Genomic DNA, 17,500 nt, shown 5'->3' with positions numbered 1-17,500 from the left:
ATATGTGTATGTGGGACAAAATGTTTTATATCAATAATGTGAAACAGTATTTAATGGAGAAATAAAACTGTATTGATACAATTTTCTTATTCTCTTTCTGAAGGGTGTTTTCGTCATCTTTTTTGCAAAATGTACTGTCTGACACAAATTTCCTCTCAATTTTATTTCTTCTTTTGAATCCCTTGTACTAACACATAATAGATGAACATGTGAATGCCTGACTTGAATTTATAAAATAACATATTGCTATAACACACCTACAGACAGAATTTTTTTAAAAATGGAATACAACAGCCTCAGGAACTTTGGAAACCATGCATATTCTTAAATTCCTACCCTGAGTATAGTAAGTAAATTAAGTGAAAGTCATTTTTTACCATTAACTTTTAACTTTAGATGATGAATGGTCTTCGCAAGTTTGAGGTTAAGTACAGTGGTGATCCTGAGTTGCAGCCAATCCGAAGCTTTGAAAACCCAACTCTTGTGCGTCTTTTGTACAAGTTGTCGACTTATCTCAATGAAAAGGTTATTAATTTTATTTTATACTTTCCCTTTAGTGATATTTCATCCTAGAAATTTGAGGAAATCTGACCATTATGATTTATTTATTTTTGGCGTCTAAAAGTTTTATTTTTTGCATGTGATTCCTCAGTGCAGCTGTACAGTCATGTGAAGCAGATTTGAGTTTTCTCGGAAATTCTACTGCTTCATTGGTTGGAAGTGAAGTTGTAAAATGTGATGTCAATTTTGTTGATATAATATTAATCATGCTACCCAATGAGTACTGAAAAGCTCAAATTGTTTTTTAGCTTTTTGCTTGAAGCAATAAGGTTGCAACCAGTTGACAAGCTCTGCCCTCCCTTGTTGAGAGACCAACAGAAAAATAATTATGATGCAACCAACAACAGAAAAATAATTATGATGCAGTACAATTATGATATATGTAAATAGATTCTAAAATTCCCTAGAAGGATAAACCAAATAAGGAGAAAGAAATGACTGTGGTTTGTACATTTCCTAAAGAAACTACCAGACTTTGAAACCAGGTAAGTGGGTGTCTCGAAAAGGGAGATCTTTAGACCCCAAAGACTCGAAAAAAGTAACCCAAAACCCTCAATTTTGCTATCCCCTAGGCCTAAAGTTGGTTTTTAGGCCTAGAGTTTCACAGGGCCAATATACCAGTATACATACGATGAGAAATGAACAATGAAGATGTCCAGCCACACATGGAACGTTGTTACTCAGTTAAATATGGCAGATCACCCAGCTCTCACTTTGAAACAAGTTGTAGTTAACGAAGGACTTGAACTTTGCTCGAGGTAACTAAAAAAACAACTATAGGCCTAGGGTTAGCCAAATTGAGGATTTGGGGTTACTTTTTTCGAGTTTTGGGGGTCTTAGTGTCTTAGTGTTTGAGATGAACCCAGGTAAGTTGAGGTGAAGGGAAATGCGGGACAACCCAATAACATTCAAACAATGTTTGAGATATATCCCAATACAGAGAGGAATGGTGGAGAGCCATTAAAGCCTTAGCTCACAAATGAGAAAAATTGCTTTTAACCCCATTGACGAGTAAAATTGTCTGGCGTTAAACAGAGTAAAATCCAGAAGTCTCACTCCCAGGAGTCAAAGGGTTAAAATTTTAATAAATATCTCCTATAAACAATGATAGTCCTTGAGTTCACTGAATGGTTTGATGGAGGACTGTGCTCTCTCAGCACATTTCCAAACTATTTTCACAATGTTTACTACAGCAGGAGAAGAGCTTCTAGAAGCATGAACATACAAAACAACATTTCTGATAGCCTTTTTTTTCTTGCAGTTTGGTAATTCCTTGGAAACGTTTTATGCAAGTTCAAAGCCATTTAGAGGTGTTGCCTCCTTTCTGTCACCAGCATTGAGGTCTGCTACTCTTCCTACCCCATCAAGACATCAATCAAGCTCTTCACCCCACTCCCCAGAGAAGCAAGTTCAGCCACTGATCAGTCTTAGATTCCTTTCCTCCTACAGGACTATGTTTTACCTGCTTATTTTTTGGTTTTTTTGTAAAGTCACATCGCTCCATGGTCTTTTTGTAGTTTTGCTTTGGGTTTTGTTGTTATTTGTCATGTTAATTTTTCACTTAAGAACACCTTTTCAGAAGAGGTGACTTAAAAAGTAATACCACTTTTGCCCAGTAAAATTAAATCTAAAGGAAACAATAACCAGAGACCAAACTGGGGACAGCTATTCTTAGAGTTATTGTCATAGAGTTATGTTGTTGAGTTAGAGTTAATTGAGTTCCAAAATCCTGAATTCAAGATTTTGGAAGCCAAGATCCTGAATTCAAGATTTTGGAAAGCAAAGATCCTGAATTCACAATTTTGGAAGCCAAAATCCTGAATTAAATGTAAAGTAAAACTCAAGATTTTGGCCTTCCAAAATCTTGAATACTTAACTCTAACTCTGATATCATAAATCTACGAAAATAACTTTACCAGTCAAATTGAAGCTTCAACATTTCCCCCCCCCCCCCCACCCACCCCAAGGTATACGCCGGGCATTTGACTCCTTTTCCTGCCCAGGGGGAGGGAATTTGATCATCTTAGTCTTCCTGGGGGTGGGGCATTTGATCACCACTCATAGGGGGTGGTGAATTTGATCGCTAGCCTCGACTTCATGTTACGTTTCCATGTAGGTTGATAAATCATGGCGGAGACAAACTTAGATGCATTCTGCATTCGTGGCAAATTGGTTGAAAAGCAAAGGCCTACAGAAAGAGATACTTATACCTGTTACCTCTCCACCTTGTGCCTCGTGCCATGTAGGGCCCTGGTTCTCCTTGGTGTTATCTATTAAACCATGTTTACATAGTTACACAGCTTCAGAAGCATAATAGCAGCTACTGAAAAGTCATAGTTAAAAGAGTAATCAGTTAATTTTCCCGGGTGGGGGCATTTGATCACCTGAAATGGACCTATGATGAGACATTTGAACAGCTTCTTGGCCCGGAGTGGGGGGCATTTGAACAAAAATTTTCCAAAAATTCAAATTCCCATGGGTTGCCCGGGGGGAAAATGTTGAAGCTTCAATTTGACTGGTACATAACTGCCTATTACTAGTCCGGCAACCACGACAAACTGAGTCCTCGTTCATGAGAGGGTAAATGTTAAACCTGATTCCTTTCTCATGCAACACTCTTATAAAGCACACCTCTAGCGCGCTAACCACAAGAATCTCAAGTAAATCTGAGTGCTGTATTGAATCTTGCATCGTTGTCAGTGTAAGAATGAAGAAGTGGCTTTTTTTGTCGCATTCGATTCTGCATCCCTAGTCGGTACTGGCTTTGTTTTCCATCTACTGCGTGTAAGAGTCAATAATTTTGTTGAGTAACTTGTCTGGAATTCCATAAAGCCTTTTATTAAGCAAAAGAAAAAAATGTGCGTAGTCGGCAGGATTCGAACCTACGCGGGGAGACCCCAATGGATTTCTAGTCCATCGCCTTAACCACTCGGCCACGACTACAACGTCGAGGTAACCGTGGGAAATTGTTGTATTTAAATCTAAAAGAAAGGAGGAGCCTGTGAAAAGATGTTTTGATGTCTGTAAAAAATGACTTAATCCAATATTGTGGGTTTCCGTACAAACATTCCGTTATTAGATTACATGAAGCGCGTTTTGTTGAATTTTCCTTTTTTCACTTGCACCCAACCTTCCTCCATCTTTCAAGTGGAGAGCAATAGAGAGAGCCTGGGTTCAAAGAGGAGCAAGCAGCGATTTTATCGTGCAGCAGTAAACTTTCTCCCTCCACTCCTAAATAGCGTCTTGCACGGGCCAATCCTGTACTTGGTATACAAATCCCTGATAAACTCGAAACGCTGAAGTCGGTTTTTGAATCTGACGTCCGGATCCTGGATAGGAGAAGAAGATTTACAGTATGCATGAAACAAGTTTTTTGTACCATGCGAAAATTCACAGGGTCCCCTTTAACTGAAAGTAAATAACAGACCTTAGTTATCACCCAACTAGTGGACTAATGCAAATCCTGCAATTTTATTGGCTACGCTACTAGAGGACTATTAGTAATAGTATGAAATCCATTGGAGTAGCGAAAAGCGTGACGCTTTCTTTCGTTTTATTCCCATTTAAATATTTCTGCAATTTGGCTTCGCCTCATGGGCTATTGACCCGTAGCCCTTGCGGGCTACGGGTCTAATTGTTAAATAGCACTAATGCACTAAAAGCCCAAGTGTACCTCTACCCCCCACCCCCCCTTCCCCGTCAGGGGTGGGTATCGCGTCGGGCTATCGCGAGAACTAGATAGTCCTTCATGCATTGTGTAAAAGAATGGCACGAACATTTTTAGTGGGCGAAAGTAACACCTTTGATCTGCAGTGTGGTTTTGGAGCAACTACAGAATTCAGGTTACCACCCCTCTAAACAGTCGGAGGTTTTCGAAAAAGCACACCACAATATGGTCTCCAACGCAGCGGTTGTTTCTGTCTCCCTGGTCACCATTGAAAAAAAAATGTCATGTGTTCAGGCACTGTTGTTATTCAATAACAAAGAAATAAGTGGCCTTGTATTCTGAAATTCAGAGTCAATGGAGGAAATCAAATAATTTGCCGTCCTCGCCGTTTACAAAACGAGTGAAAACCAGAGTTTAGAATGAACGGGACTCTGGAATTTGGAATGGGAATTTACCCTAAAAAACACATACCTCTTACCAGCGTAACCGAATTCGAGGTCAGTCCCCAGTTGTTCAAAAGGTGGATAATGCTATCCACTAGATAAATCACTATCCATTGGAGAGCGCAAGACTTATGGCAATGGATAGTGATTTATCCGGCGGCCTGGGGATAGCGCTATCCATCATTTGAACAACTGGGGACTGTAAGCTCGCGGGCCATGAAGGGAAAAAGCGAGTTCCGTAACTTTTAATACGGAACTATAAAACGAGGTTTATAAGACATCTATTATATCTCTACGGTAATCAGGCACGCGGGAATGTCGAGGGGAACCTTCAACTGCCAAGCGGCAATATCCGAAAAACGAATAAATTGTATTGTCTTTTTGAAATAGTTGCTTGCAAGATTCAAAAAGTCTCACAAGTTTATTTTACATAAACAACCTGAAAAGCTTGCTAGAAAATGTCGCATCAAAATTTCAAACAGGAGGCTGTACTGTAGAATACGGCATATAGTATAAGCCAATAGACCATTTTCGAATTATCACAGTGAGAAATTTCGAGGCAAATGAAAGGTATAGACTACCTTACAGACACAAACACAAACCGTGCATTTTACCTTTCGACACACCCATCCGAAAAATTGGTCATTGCCCTGAGCGGGAATCGAACCCACGTCTCCCTAAATACTAGTCAGGCATGCTAAGCCACTACACCATCAAGGCTACCACGCTAGCATCGCAGCAGAGTAATGAGGGGACATAGCGGCGTGGGGATCCCTGGGGCCCAACTTTTCTTCACTTGTTCACTTGAGTGTGTATCACCCCCCCCCCCCCCCCTCCCCGAAAAATTTTACATAGGCATTGTTGGGACATCTTCACGTCCCAGGAGAAATTGCAAACAATGATTATGGTAAAAAACAAAAATTTGGGGGGGGGGGGAAAGAGGGCAATTGTGTTATGGGATAGTGCAAGTAGTGAATCATGGCGAGAGTAAGATACGAAACCGCTTGTAAATGGTAAGAAAATCACCACATATATAACCAGCAAATAAATGCCCTCGAGTTCAAGGGTAGAATTTCCTCTTCCTGTTAATTGCATTTGCCCAGCGTCAAAATCAGAAAATAATGGTAGCGGTACTGACCCCATAAGGCATACTCTAGTTACAGCGGTTATCAGCCACGCGCACCCCTCACTGAACCACTTTTTTCATATTTCGAAACTAAATTTTGGGTGGACGTCAATCAAATGTTTCCATAACAATAGTCCTTTCACTTGGCGGTAGTCGAATTCGTCATGAGAACATTTGATGTCTGTTCAAAATTTAGTTTCGAAAAATGAAAATAAGTCGTTGAGAGCTGGAACGATATCGCCTTGGGTTCAATTTGTTGTCTACGCCTTCACATTTATCCTCTTCTCTTAGCAGCTCACCCCAGTCTTTGTGTAAGCAAATTTCAGAGCAAGACAAGAATAGACAATTGACAAGACTCACCGTCATCTGAGCGAATGAAAGAGGCGAGAGTCTGTGATAATGATGAATAATCCAAACATCAGGTAAAACGATGAATTTGTACCTAAAAAATGCAATTGTTGTGCAGGTTGTGAGACCTTTTTGCAGATACGGCGGCCATTTTGATTTCTATTGTTTCGAAAGACATTATGGGATGCCCAGGGGGCAAATATTTAATATGTATTTGCCCTCTGGGCATCCCATAATAGCTATTTGAAACAATAGAAATCAAAATGGCCGCCGTATCTGCAAAAAGGTCTCAAGCATGGCAGGCTAAAGGGAGCAGTCTGATTGGCTGGTTTTCAGTCGGGATTTTACAGTACGGACCATTACCATGGAAACGGTTCGTTTCCGTATTATTTCTGTCTCCCGGGAAATTCAAGTTGAACAAAACACAAAACGTTTTAAAAAAAAGCGGAATTTAATTTTTTTTATCACAACAGTACAATTATAGCAAGCGGAATTTAGTATTAAAGGTAAAAGGTTACCGTTCAAAGTTCGCTGATGGAAGCGAACAAACAATGCCATATAATAAACTAATAAACAACTTACTATCCTTACTTGCTCGGGACCCTACTGGGGAATATTGGCCGTTTGTCGTTTTGTTTTTGTACGGACCTCGCGCTCGGTTAGCATATGTATGGGTTATTGACCAAGCGTGAGGTCAAGATGACTGGATATTGGCCAAGTTCTTTTTTTGCGTGTTTATGGACCGAGACGAAGTCGAGGTCCCTAAACACGCAAAAAAAGAACGAGGCCAATATCCAGTCATCTTGACCGAACAATCTTGGTCAATAAAGGATTTATTATATGACTTAAAACACCAAAAAATGATCTTTGATCTTGCGGGACCAAGCGAGAAATCCCGAGCGGGCAGTATCGCTCCATCTTGCCCGCTCGGGTAGCCAATCAGAGCGCGCGATTTGGTTCATCTTGCCCGCCCACGGAGCTAGTCATATAATAAATAGAGGATATTACTGCGCATTATGGTTTAGAGATTTATCGTTGCTTATCTCTTTAGAGTCATTGAAAAACGCGATTTATAGTGCTCGCAAATGAATGATTTTACAAGAACAATCTCTCGAAATCTCTATCGTTTTGTAGTTACCTTAGTAGTGCGAGTTCTATAACATGAGAAATCTTGTTCATTCCATAACCAGTAAACCTCTCGTCATACAAAGGCAAGTGAGGAGTCCGTCTGCAATAAGCGAATCAATTTAATCTTCTTATAAAGTTATTGAAAATAAATATATTAAAATTTTGTCTCGGATAGTCGTAAAGGCAGAGCTTCTTGAGCTTCGTCTAATCATCCTCAGGTTCTTTCAGCACTATGGGTTTTTTTAACCTTGAATTATCATCATCTCCTTTATCATCATTATTAGAATGAGTTGGCACTGATTTGTACTAAATGAAGTTCTGTGAGGTACTATTCGAACAAACTTGCCTGGCGAAGACTTGGTCTGACTGGTCACTGTTTTCTGTTTTAGCTGCAGCGGAGCTTGTGCTCTGGGAAACCCCCACGAACGTAGGGAACGAAGATGACATCCGATACCATTTATTGGTTCCCTGACGAAAGATGTGGGGGCTCCAAGTGTGCGACCCGACTAAGGTCACTAAGGTCGGGGTGCAAGGATACGGTGGTGAGAGCACTCGCTTCCCACCAATGTGGCCCGGGTTCGATTCCGGGACTCGGCGTCATATATGGGTTAAGTTTGTTCTCTATTCTGCGCCGAGAGGTTTTCTCCGGATACTCCGGTTTCCCCTCTCCTCAAAAACCAACATTTGGCTTGATTTGTGTTAATTGTTAATTTCAGTTTACTGTGTCCCGAATTAGCGCTCCAGCGCTAGAACGACTAGACAGTAAAATAAAGTTCCTTTCCTTTCCATGTTGGTGCTGATAATTGTCATCAATATTGCGCCGATGCTTTGATATCAATGAATATTGTCACTGTTATCATTATCCAATCACATTCTTAAAAATCGGAGATAAATTTCGTTGAAAGTTCGTTTGTTGTTTCCTAAAGTAAACTTGCCATGGAGGGAACGACGTTTCTTCTTTTTCTTTCAAAAAGTGATTTTGTAATAACAAATTGACAAAATAAACGGGTTATTTATAATCACACCTTAGAATCACGTAAGGCTCGTATTTATCCTGGTAAGTGGTGACGTCATAGGGCTCACTGGTGTGGTACCATTTGCTGTAGTTGGTAGAGCTGTGCGATAGTGGCGATTCTATTTGTCCTATGGCACGTCAAGGAGGTGAATCAAAAATTGGAAAACTTATTTTTTATGCGGGGTTGTGTTAACAAAGAAAATGGACTATTTAAGGAATGCATCGGTGATGTCACATAGCTGTTGTGTCACATGAGTACATCAAAATGGCCAATGGCCAAACACATCAAGAAGAAAAGGTAGACATGACCTTACACAACAGGGCATTGAAATGCGTGAGCAAAGTGATAGAAAGGATACTAAATGGCGACAGAGTCTTCTTGGTTTTTACCATTCTTACTAAATCATCCTTAGTTTCTGGAAGATCATTGATAAACTAAAATAAAGTCAAAAGAATGACACATTTTAATAACAAATTGTTTATCAAAAAAGCCTAGATCCTATTCGAAAATAAAGTCGCGACCTACTCGAGATTCAACATTATTAAATGACATTATTGTGTTATTTTTTTCGGAAATGGACGCGTAAATATTAGGTTAAATATTGTGTATAATTGTAAAGACGCACTTCGGTTCATGAGAGATCAGCTAAGTACTTGGAAAAAATTACATCAGTGTGGACAAACCAATTGTCGTGCACCATCGAATGCTGGCACAACAAAGGATATCTTGTCGTGTTTACTGTTTATTGTTCCATTGTAATAAAGAATATGATTCCTGAAAGTAAGAAGAATCCAGAGGAATCAGTTAGTCAGATAACTAAAGTGTTTTGGGGTAAAAGTGCGCGTATTGACACTAAATGCAGCTATTTCTAAGCCAGTCGCTCGTCATTTTAATCTCCCTAACCACTTCAAAAAACACATGGCTATCTGCGGCCTTTCCCTACATCTAGGTTCCACGGAAAGCCGCAAGAATCTGGAACAAAAACTCATCTTCCAAATCGGCACCCTTAATCCTCACGGTATTAACGAACGCTTTTCATTTAACTAATACATTCCTATTTTTCACGTTGCCATGTTACCACCAATAGCGTAGCTCCTACTCGACTATAAAAACTACACGTAACCCATAATTCCTCGATTCGCTCTGACGAAGGGCTAACGCTCGAAACGTCAGCTTTTAGAATCTCTGTACGGTGGCCAATTTACGTTATCAACTCCGTTGATAAAACTAAATTTTTGTATTTCAGTGTTCCTACGAACAACGCGATTAGGTAATCATACTTCGAATAAGTACGAGTAACTTGTTCAAAGCTATTATAGCCTGCCTGTAGGCTCTTATCGGGAAGGCGGGGGGGGGGGGGGGAAGGGGGGAAGGGGGGGGGCACGATTTGTCCTTTCACCATAATCCCTACTCTTTTTTGCTTGTCCCAAGAACTCAGTAAATCATGCTCACGTGTCAGCTATACGTGCTGCAAAATGCGCATGTGCATTTTGCGATTGGTTAAAATTCTGCCCCTTATTGCTTTAAATGGGGAGAGCTTTAGCCTGCGAACGCATACCTATTTCCGGCGGTCGTTTCTCACCCTCGAAAAATAGCTTCGGGGGAGAGAAACGACCGCAGAAAATACGTCTGAGTTCGCAAGCTAGGAGATCTTAAGCCAGTCAGTAAGTGTAGTGATCGCAATTGCATAATTAATTTCGACTCTTGACAACAACGTCTCACCTTGCAATGATATCCAGGTTGGGTGAAGGAACAAAATCTACATCCACCAAGAATGTAAATTGAGTTTTAGCATTTCTGAGAGACAGAAAAGAAGGTAACAGAATGAATTGCAAACACGGAGTTTACATGTCTTTATTTATGGTTGCAAAAACACACCTGATAGCGATGTTCCGAAGGCGGTTAATTGGGTATTGCGGACCTATCTGTGAAAAATAAAATAGGATGATCAACTTGAAAGATGTACATGTATAAAGAGAAGCCGAGTAAAAGCGACTGCAGAAGTCATTATCTTAAAACATTGACGTCCAGCTCTTTGGTATTCTGATAGAAAGGAGCATGCAAAGATCAACGTGCAAAGAATTTGCTTCGAAACACAAAAGTACGTTACCATGCAGAAGAACACTTGGTAAGAAGTCACAAGTCCAAGTCTCATATTCTCTTGGCCAAGCTAATTATGTACGAGGCACATTCAGCCCATGTCACTTACCTCATTTCCATATATTACGATAACAGACAGCGTAGAAAACTTTGTGAATATGTGTGGGGGTAATCCCAGCTGAATCTGCTTCCTAAAAACATAGACATCTTAGAAATGTATCTCCTTAATTCTTTATCAAGATAGCAAATCAAGAGCGTTTCGGATTCGAGGACAGTTACTTTAACTAACTATAGATGCTACCTGGTGCTACACTCGAAACTTAACAAGTTGAACAGATGCTGACGGAAAAAAAGGGTCGCGCACGTGGCGCTCAATGGAAGAGGCCTTCTAGCCAGACCAGATGGATATAACAAACTGTCGTCTTGCCTTTTCAAGTCGATATTATCGTAGTCTTCCACAAAAACGTATACTACAAGAGACAAAGGACCTGAAATGAAGGCATAAATCAACATAAATCAGCAACTGGAGAAAATGATTTCACATGAAAAATAAGTTTTTTGCGCAAGATACTTATGCATGATTCTACTCCCCTCTTGGTGATTTTGTGGCTGTCTCGTTATACTGACTGGTGACAATTTCAGAACAGAACACGTAACCTATATTTACCTCACCTCTTTTTTGCGTTATCTAGTGTAATAGACTCACCGTTCCAAACTCTTAAAATCCTTTTCAACATCCTTATTCTATTGGAAGTTAGTTGAGTCACCAAAGTGATTGATTCAAAATCCTACGATTAACCAGAAAAAATAGTCCGTTCATATTAGTTACCCATGAGATTTTAATTCATATTGCCAAATAAGATGTTAGAGCGGTTTTGAATTGAGTGTCGAAAGCAATTAGCAAATTGCTTTGGTTTATGATGACGTTACTCAGTGATTGGTTCAAAGTTCTCGCGCCACTTTTTCAACCAATCACAAGCGAAACCAAAACCAATGGTGACTCGAGCGTGCACATTTTCCCGCGCTTTGTGTCGGGTACGTGTTATTACTTCGAATTTTGATTAGTTTACTGTATTGTCTCCGTCCTTTTTGATTGGTCAAAGTAATTATTTTGATATTGGTTTTACGACACTCGATTGAAACTCGCTCTATTTCTAGCGCAGTCATTAATTCAATAATAATAGAGCGAGTTTCAATTGAGTGTCGTAAAACCAAAACCAAAGTTATCACTTTGGCCAATCAAAAAGGACGAAAACAATCCAGTAAACCAATCAAAACTCGGAGCAATTACACGTAGCCGACACAAAGCGCGGGAAAATGTGCACGCGAAAGCCACGATTGATTTTGGTTTCACTTCTGATTGGTTGAAAAAATGGCGCAAGAACTTTGAACCAATCACTGAGTGAAGTAAAGAATGCAAAACCAAAGCAATTCGCTAATTACTTTCGACACTCAATTGAAAACCACTCCAAGGTCAATTTGGTCAATTTGTGTTATATTTCTCAGGTTCTAAACTCGCTTCGATTGGCCGCCCTTATTTCCAGAAATGCACCTAGTAATTAGGTGCAGGCCCAATTTTGACATCTAACACGAAGCGTCCCTCCAACTCTAAGCCTTGGTCCTGTTCAAAGCGGAGTAAGAGGGAGTCCCAAAACAGGACTAGTCCAAGCCTTTGCTGCCTATTTCCAACAATAAAGTAAGGGTACAGGTTAGCGTTATTTTTACCTTATGGTAAATGCAGCTGTTTATAAGGCGCTACGCGCCTCGTTGGCTATTACCAATCTCGTACCCAAGAAGGGCGAATGGAATAATTGTTTTAATAAATTCTCAACCTTAGGTTTTGCTGAATTTTATTTAAATTTAAGAAACGACAAGAAAGCGATATGACTTCCGGGCGCCAAAAATTTTATGCTGAGCGACATTTGGCGCATTCATTTCCATATAAGGTCAAACGCAGGTACAATGGTTGGTAACCGAGATGCAGTGAACCAATGAGAAAGCTAGAATTGCATTATCCGAGGTTGAAAATTTAATAATTGTCTGTATTCCGAGAAACGCACGATTGATGTTGAAGTAGAAAAGCAAGGGGACACTTCGTGACGCTTATTGAACCCCGCGTGCATCTAATTAAGGGGCACATCCGGACAAACGATTGGCTACTTTCTGTATGGTTGGCTTGGCAAGCATGTTCCGACAAAGCGGAGTTTTCATTTTTGAAAAGAAAAAAAATAACTTCTTTTATATGTGTGACAAACTAGGAGTTACTGATAGCAAGTGAAGTGCTGCGAGGGGACATCCATAGAACAGAATCGGCTCAGGATCATTAGGTTTGGTGAAAATATGACTGATAGTGTCAGGAAAGGTTTTTGGGTAACTTTAAAATTGTCGATACACAACGGGCCATATTCTGTTGAACGGCCCGCTCGGTTTCAAGGTGCGCTGTTGTCTTTGTTTCAATTTCCATGAAATAGAATCGGCGTCTCATTAATCTCGTACTGCACCCCGTCTTTACAGATAAAGCGTAAGGTGTAATTTATAGTACAGTCCTCGAACACGACGAATTAAAGTTATCTTATCAAGACCCTGAGGTACTTCTCCTACTCACTGCAGGGGATGAAGAGGAAAACAGGATTTCAGTGAGAATGTCTCCAGACCTTGGGCGTGGCCGTCTGCTTGGTGCCTGGCACTGTACTAATAAATCTTCTGTCTTAATTATTCCCCAGTTCTCAATATGTTTTGAATCTGCATCACAAGGAGACAAATCAGTATCTTACAAATACAGCAACAAGAACTGAAAAGACTGAGAAAGTGTACAGAGAACGTCTCTTTCTGCTAGAGTAGTTACCATAAATAGGTCTCAAAGCCAGGTCAGTGAAGATGAGATAACCTTGGTATCCAAAACAGCCTAACATCACAGTCACACTTGTGATTCTTTCACCACGCGGACAGATCTGAAAATGAAATTACAGTTTGATCTTGAGGAGATGTATTTTTTTACCACAATTGCTTGTACTCTCGCAATCTGATTGGCTAATTTGCCGTTGTCGATGAGAGTCTAGACAACGCTGCTCGAGTCATGCTCGCGTCAATTTGTCATAGATATAGTTTTTATAAAAGTGACGACACATTTAAATTTGCAAGACATGTTTCGGTCGTGCAACGACCATCTTCAGTTGAAAGTAGAATTAATTTGAAGTTACATTTGAATTTATAATATGCTAAACAAAGATAAATAACAACGTGAAATAAATTGGGAATCTAACAAAATAGCCAAAGGTAACAAAAAAGAGTGTACAATGGAACATGTTGATTAGAACGAGAGAGTTAAATTAACGTGATATAATTGCTTATTTAAAGAAGGTTGCTCCCAGGAAATATGTAAGGCCTCTTTTATCTTGACCTGGAATTTTGTGGTCGCACGGTCTATAACTTCAAAACATTCCGCAGAGCAGGAGTTACGGCATGCCTCGGATTGTTGAAGGTGTTTAAAGATATGTGAGGTCCTGTCCCTGTTTAAGTGTTCGCGAATGCGTGTCGAGAGGTGTCGGCTGGTTTCGCTGTGCAAGCTGTAATTCTTGCTATGTCGGCGAAACCAGCCGACACCTCTCGACACGCATTCGCGAACACTTAAACAGGGACAGGACCTCACATATCTTTAAACACCTTCAACAATCCGAGGCATGCCGTAACTCCTGCTCTGCGGAATGTTTTGAAGTTATAGACCGTGCGACCACAAAATTCCAGGTCAAGATAAAAGAGGCCTTACATATTTCCTGGGAGCAACCTTCTTTAAATAAGCAATTATATCACGTTAATTTAACTCTCTCGTTCTAATCAACATGTTCCATTGTACACTCTTTTTTGTTACCTTTGGCTATTTTGTTAGATTCCCAATTTATTTCACGTTGTTATTTATCTTTGTTTAGCATATTATAAATTCAAATGTAACTTCAAATTAATTCTACTTTCAACTGAAGATGGTCGTTGCACGACCAAAACATGTCTTGCAAATTTAAATGTGTCGTCACTTTTATAAAAATTGTTGTTAGTCTGCTTCTTTCCAGATCTCATAGATATAGATAGATAGATAGATATACCTTTATTTAAACACGATAATGTTTAAAGCTGTAAGCTTATGGGGTCGTGTGTTTACAAATAAGATAAGATTCCCTTAAATTACATACTATTATACGCCTAAACTAAAAATCCCTATGGTATAAGAGAGCTAAAACTAAATGGCAATTACGATTGTATATGTAAGATACATGTCGATTAAAAGTATACATAATCATGGTCACTAAAATCTGTAGTAGAAATTGACGTAGCATAAAAATTAAAATTTAAGAAACTTGCATTATCTTTCAACTTGGTTGACAAAGTTTTACAACTCGCGTTTACAATTGAATGATCGTTGGCCAAGGTGTTATTCCATAGAGCCGCACCTCTATATCTAATCGAAAAATGGACAAATCTTGAGTTGAAGCGAGGTACACAGACAGAGTCAGGTGTCCTAGACGGATATTTCGATGTTCGTCTACAGATTATATTGTCACATAATGGCAAAGGCAGATTTTCCCAGTGAGCCTTGTGTATCAGTTTTACTAATGCAATCTTGTATTTGTAGCAGAGTGGATGCCAATTCGCTATCTTTAAGGCCTCTGTATGCGGGGTGTCTGATCCTAAATTAAAAATTATCTTCGCAGCTGTACTGTGTAGCTTTTCTACTGAATTAAACAGTTCCTTATTACTGCAGCATCCCCACAAAGGTAACCCATAGGTGACAGTCGGTAGAATTACAGTAAGATAAAATGCTTCTAAAACATTCTTAGGTAAGAATTTGCACCTCTTTAGCAAGGCTAACTTTATGGCAAAGCGCTTCTTTAGATCCATCAAGTGAGGTGTCCAGCTCAGCTTATTGTCCACCACAGTGCCAAGTAAGCGGGATTTGTTAACTTGATTAACGAAAGAATCGCCGATCCGGACTGGTGCAATAGGCCCGACAAAACTAGATCTAGATACTAAAAACGTCTCACACTTGACCGGGTGTGGTGTTAAGCGGTTATTTAGGCACCATGTATATAGCCAACAATGTAATAGCCAACCAGAACGCTCATTTTGGTAAAGTTATAGACAACGCTTGCTCTTTCTTTGTGTCATGATTTTGCTCACGCTCTGAAATAAACACTTTCTTTGGCGTTGAATATTGTGGTAAAAAACAAATCGAAAGTGGTTCAGCGTTGTCTGTACTCTTTTCGACAACGATACTTGTCATCACAGTGGTCAAAATGTTGTGGACTCACGATGCGCAGCCAGTTAATTCGACGTTGACTCAGTGATACTCGAAAAAAATTCGAGTGCTCCGGTGATAGCCTGAGTATCAGGCATTCCGCAGTCCGATTACTGGTTGCTCTGCGATGCAAGAGCAGGCGATGAGAGACTCGTGGGAGCTACGCCATTAATATGAGCCGCCCTTATCATGTTTAACAATTATTCGCCGAAGGGGAAGTGAATGATTGTTTTAGTATAATTACATCGGCGATTATTTGAAAAATCTGTATTTTCTTTAAAACACTTACTTTCTTTGTAAGTCACCTCGACAAAACGGCTTACGGTCATTTTGAAAAAAAAAACCGCTTAGGTGATTATCGTGTAATAATGACCTCAAGTGCAACCAATCAGCGTAGAGAATTTCATAATCACCTATGTAATTATACTAATACCAAATATATAAGAACTTGAAATAGATCTGGCGGAATGAAATTGGTTGGGGTTTACCTCGGTGTAAGAACCTGTGAAACGTTTTCTTTGTTTTGTTAGCTCGTGGTAGGGTTAAGTTATTGTTTGATGTCTTTTTGCTCTTTTGTTTTCCTTTGTGTTACGTCATCTGTGAGTTTCACAGGTTTTTACACCGAGGATGAGCCATTGGTTGCAATGTAGTACAGAGACTACAAATGATACAGCTTAAAGTTCGAACAGTTAAGCCATCTTTGCTGGAATAGTATAGGATAAACGTAAACGATCTAGCCAAAGCGAAAAAGTAATAGCGACGAATGACGAAAAACGGGACATGAAATGGTACTAAACGGTCGAGTCAAATTGCGAATAGTCCAGCTGTCCTTGCAAAAACAGAGCTGATACATGAAAAATGGAGTAAAATCAAATGATTCAGTCAAAGATTAACAGATGTAGGCTAGCTCTCATTGTTCAAACAACACAATATAATGTAACAACAGTACAGCCTAACAGATGGGAAATGAAGATTAAGATATGAGCCAACCCTTTCCGGAGTAAATTTATTTTTAGGACCACTTTTTTCCCGCGAAAAGTATCGTATTTTCCTTGACGCTGAGATAGTTCTGTTTTGATTGGCTTTTACAACAGTGGACGAGCTGAATCTCCCAAGGGAGGCGTTCTATAAATAGATCTACTTGGGAAAGGGTTGATACTTGGCGCAGTCTCGTCCCCAGAGTCCGCTTTTCTTTTGATCAGCACCAAGAACACGGACTCTGGCCACTTCCAATTTATGCGCAGTCGTAGTGAAGGTCCATTTTTGTAACCGTTGACAACCACTCTTGCTTCCAATTTCTGAGCGTGCGTAGACGAGCCGGAAGTCCGTGAATTGCAGACTTCTTGCCTTGGAAGTGGCCAGAGTCCGTGTTCTTGGTGCTGACCAAAAGAAAAGCGGACTCTGGGGACGAAATTATCCTGGGCCAAGTGTGGGAGATAATGGCTCCACTTGATGAGCTCCTGGGGTCGTCAATAATCTATCAAATTGTTTGCAGACCTCATTCCTCAACGGTACTCTTTTAGTTGCACGTTAACTTCACGGTCACCCAAGTCAAAGCCCTTCGCTGATTGAGATAATTGTTCAACCTTTGCCCAAACCAAAAATTGCAAGCACTCTGTGAACTAGAATTGACTACGAGATACAGTGATAGAAATACACAACGCTTTTAACTCTACTCATCACTTTGTTTCGCTTTGAATTGTGGCTGTCTGAATGATAAGGATATGTCCAGACATGCAAGTAATTACAGTGCACGCGGATTTCTTTTCCCCAACCTCAACTCATCACTCGTGTCTCGGAAAACAGACAAGTGGATGTCGGTTG

The 17,500-nt window shown here is 40.0% G+C and overlaps 2 protein-coding genes and 1 non-coding gene across 5 annotated transcripts in view; 1 reads left to right on the top strand and 2 right to left on the bottom strand.

Annotated features, from left to right (window-relative positions):
• LOC137975359 (sphingomyelin phosphodiesterase 4-like) overlaps positions 1-17,500 on the top strand; it is a 64,360-nt gene that overhangs the window by 20,437 nt on the left and 26,423 nt on the right. Inside the window, exons 17-18 of one of the 2 annotated variants that reach the window (XM_068822455.1) lie at positions 397-525; positions 1,823-2,204. The exons of the other annotated variant lie outside the window; for it this stretch is intronic. Coding sequence (XP_068678556.1) covers positions 397-525; positions 1,823-2,149 — 456 coding nt within the window. The 3' untranslated portion in view covers positions 2,150-2,204. Of the gene's footprint in view, positions 1-396; positions 526-1,822; positions 2,205-17,500 lie in introns of those variants that run through there. 2 annotated transcript variants of the gene reach the window in all.
• LOC137975360 (xylosyl- and glucuronyltransferase LARGE2s-like) overlaps positions 2,575-17,500 on the bottom strand; it is a 24,802-nt gene continuing 9,876 nt past the window's right edge. Inside the window, exons 8-20 of one of the 2 annotated variants that reach the window (XM_068822457.1) lie at positions 13,235-13,340; positions 12,995-13,131; positions 11,096-11,177; positions 10,817-10,877; positions 10,499-10,580; positions 10,168-10,214; positions 10,012-10,086; positions 8,973-9,063; positions 8,648-8,723; positions 8,299-8,416; positions 7,284-7,373; positions 6,158-6,239; positions 2,575-3,890 (exon numbers count right to left, since the gene is read on the bottom strand). In XM_068822457.1, coding sequence (XP_068678558.1) covers positions 3,759-3,890; positions 6,158-6,239; positions 7,284-7,373; positions 8,299-8,416; positions 8,648-8,723; positions 8,973-9,063; positions 10,012-10,086; positions 10,168-10,214; positions 10,499-10,580; positions 10,817-10,877; positions 11,096-11,177; positions 12,995-13,131; positions 13,235-13,340 — 1,179 coding nt within the window. In that variant the 3' untranslated portion in view covers positions 2,575-3,758. Of the gene's footprint in view, positions 3,891-6,157; positions 6,240-7,279; positions 7,374-8,298; positions 8,417-8,647; positions 8,724-8,972; positions 9,064-10,011; positions 10,087-10,167; positions 10,215-10,498; positions 10,581-10,816; positions 10,878-11,095; positions 11,178-12,994; positions 13,132-13,234; positions 13,341-17,500 lie in introns of those variants that run through there. The other variant, XM_068822458.1, reaches the window with a different exon arrangement.
• On the bottom strand, positions 3,423-3,504 carry Trnas-aga (transfer RNA serine (anticodon AGA)). The gene has a single exon. It is a non-coding gene; the product is annotated as a tRNA-Ser (tRNA).

This window comes from Montipora foliosa, chromosome 11 (assembly GCF_036669935.1).
Source record: "Montipora foliosa isolate CH-2021 chromosome 11, ASM3666993v2, whole genome shotgun sequence".
In the NCBI taxonomy this organism is placed as follows: Eukaryota; Metazoa; Cnidaria; class Anthozoa; order Scleractinia; family Acroporidae; genus Montipora; species Montipora foliosa.
This window is presented reverse-complemented; position numbering and strand designations above follow the sequence as displayed.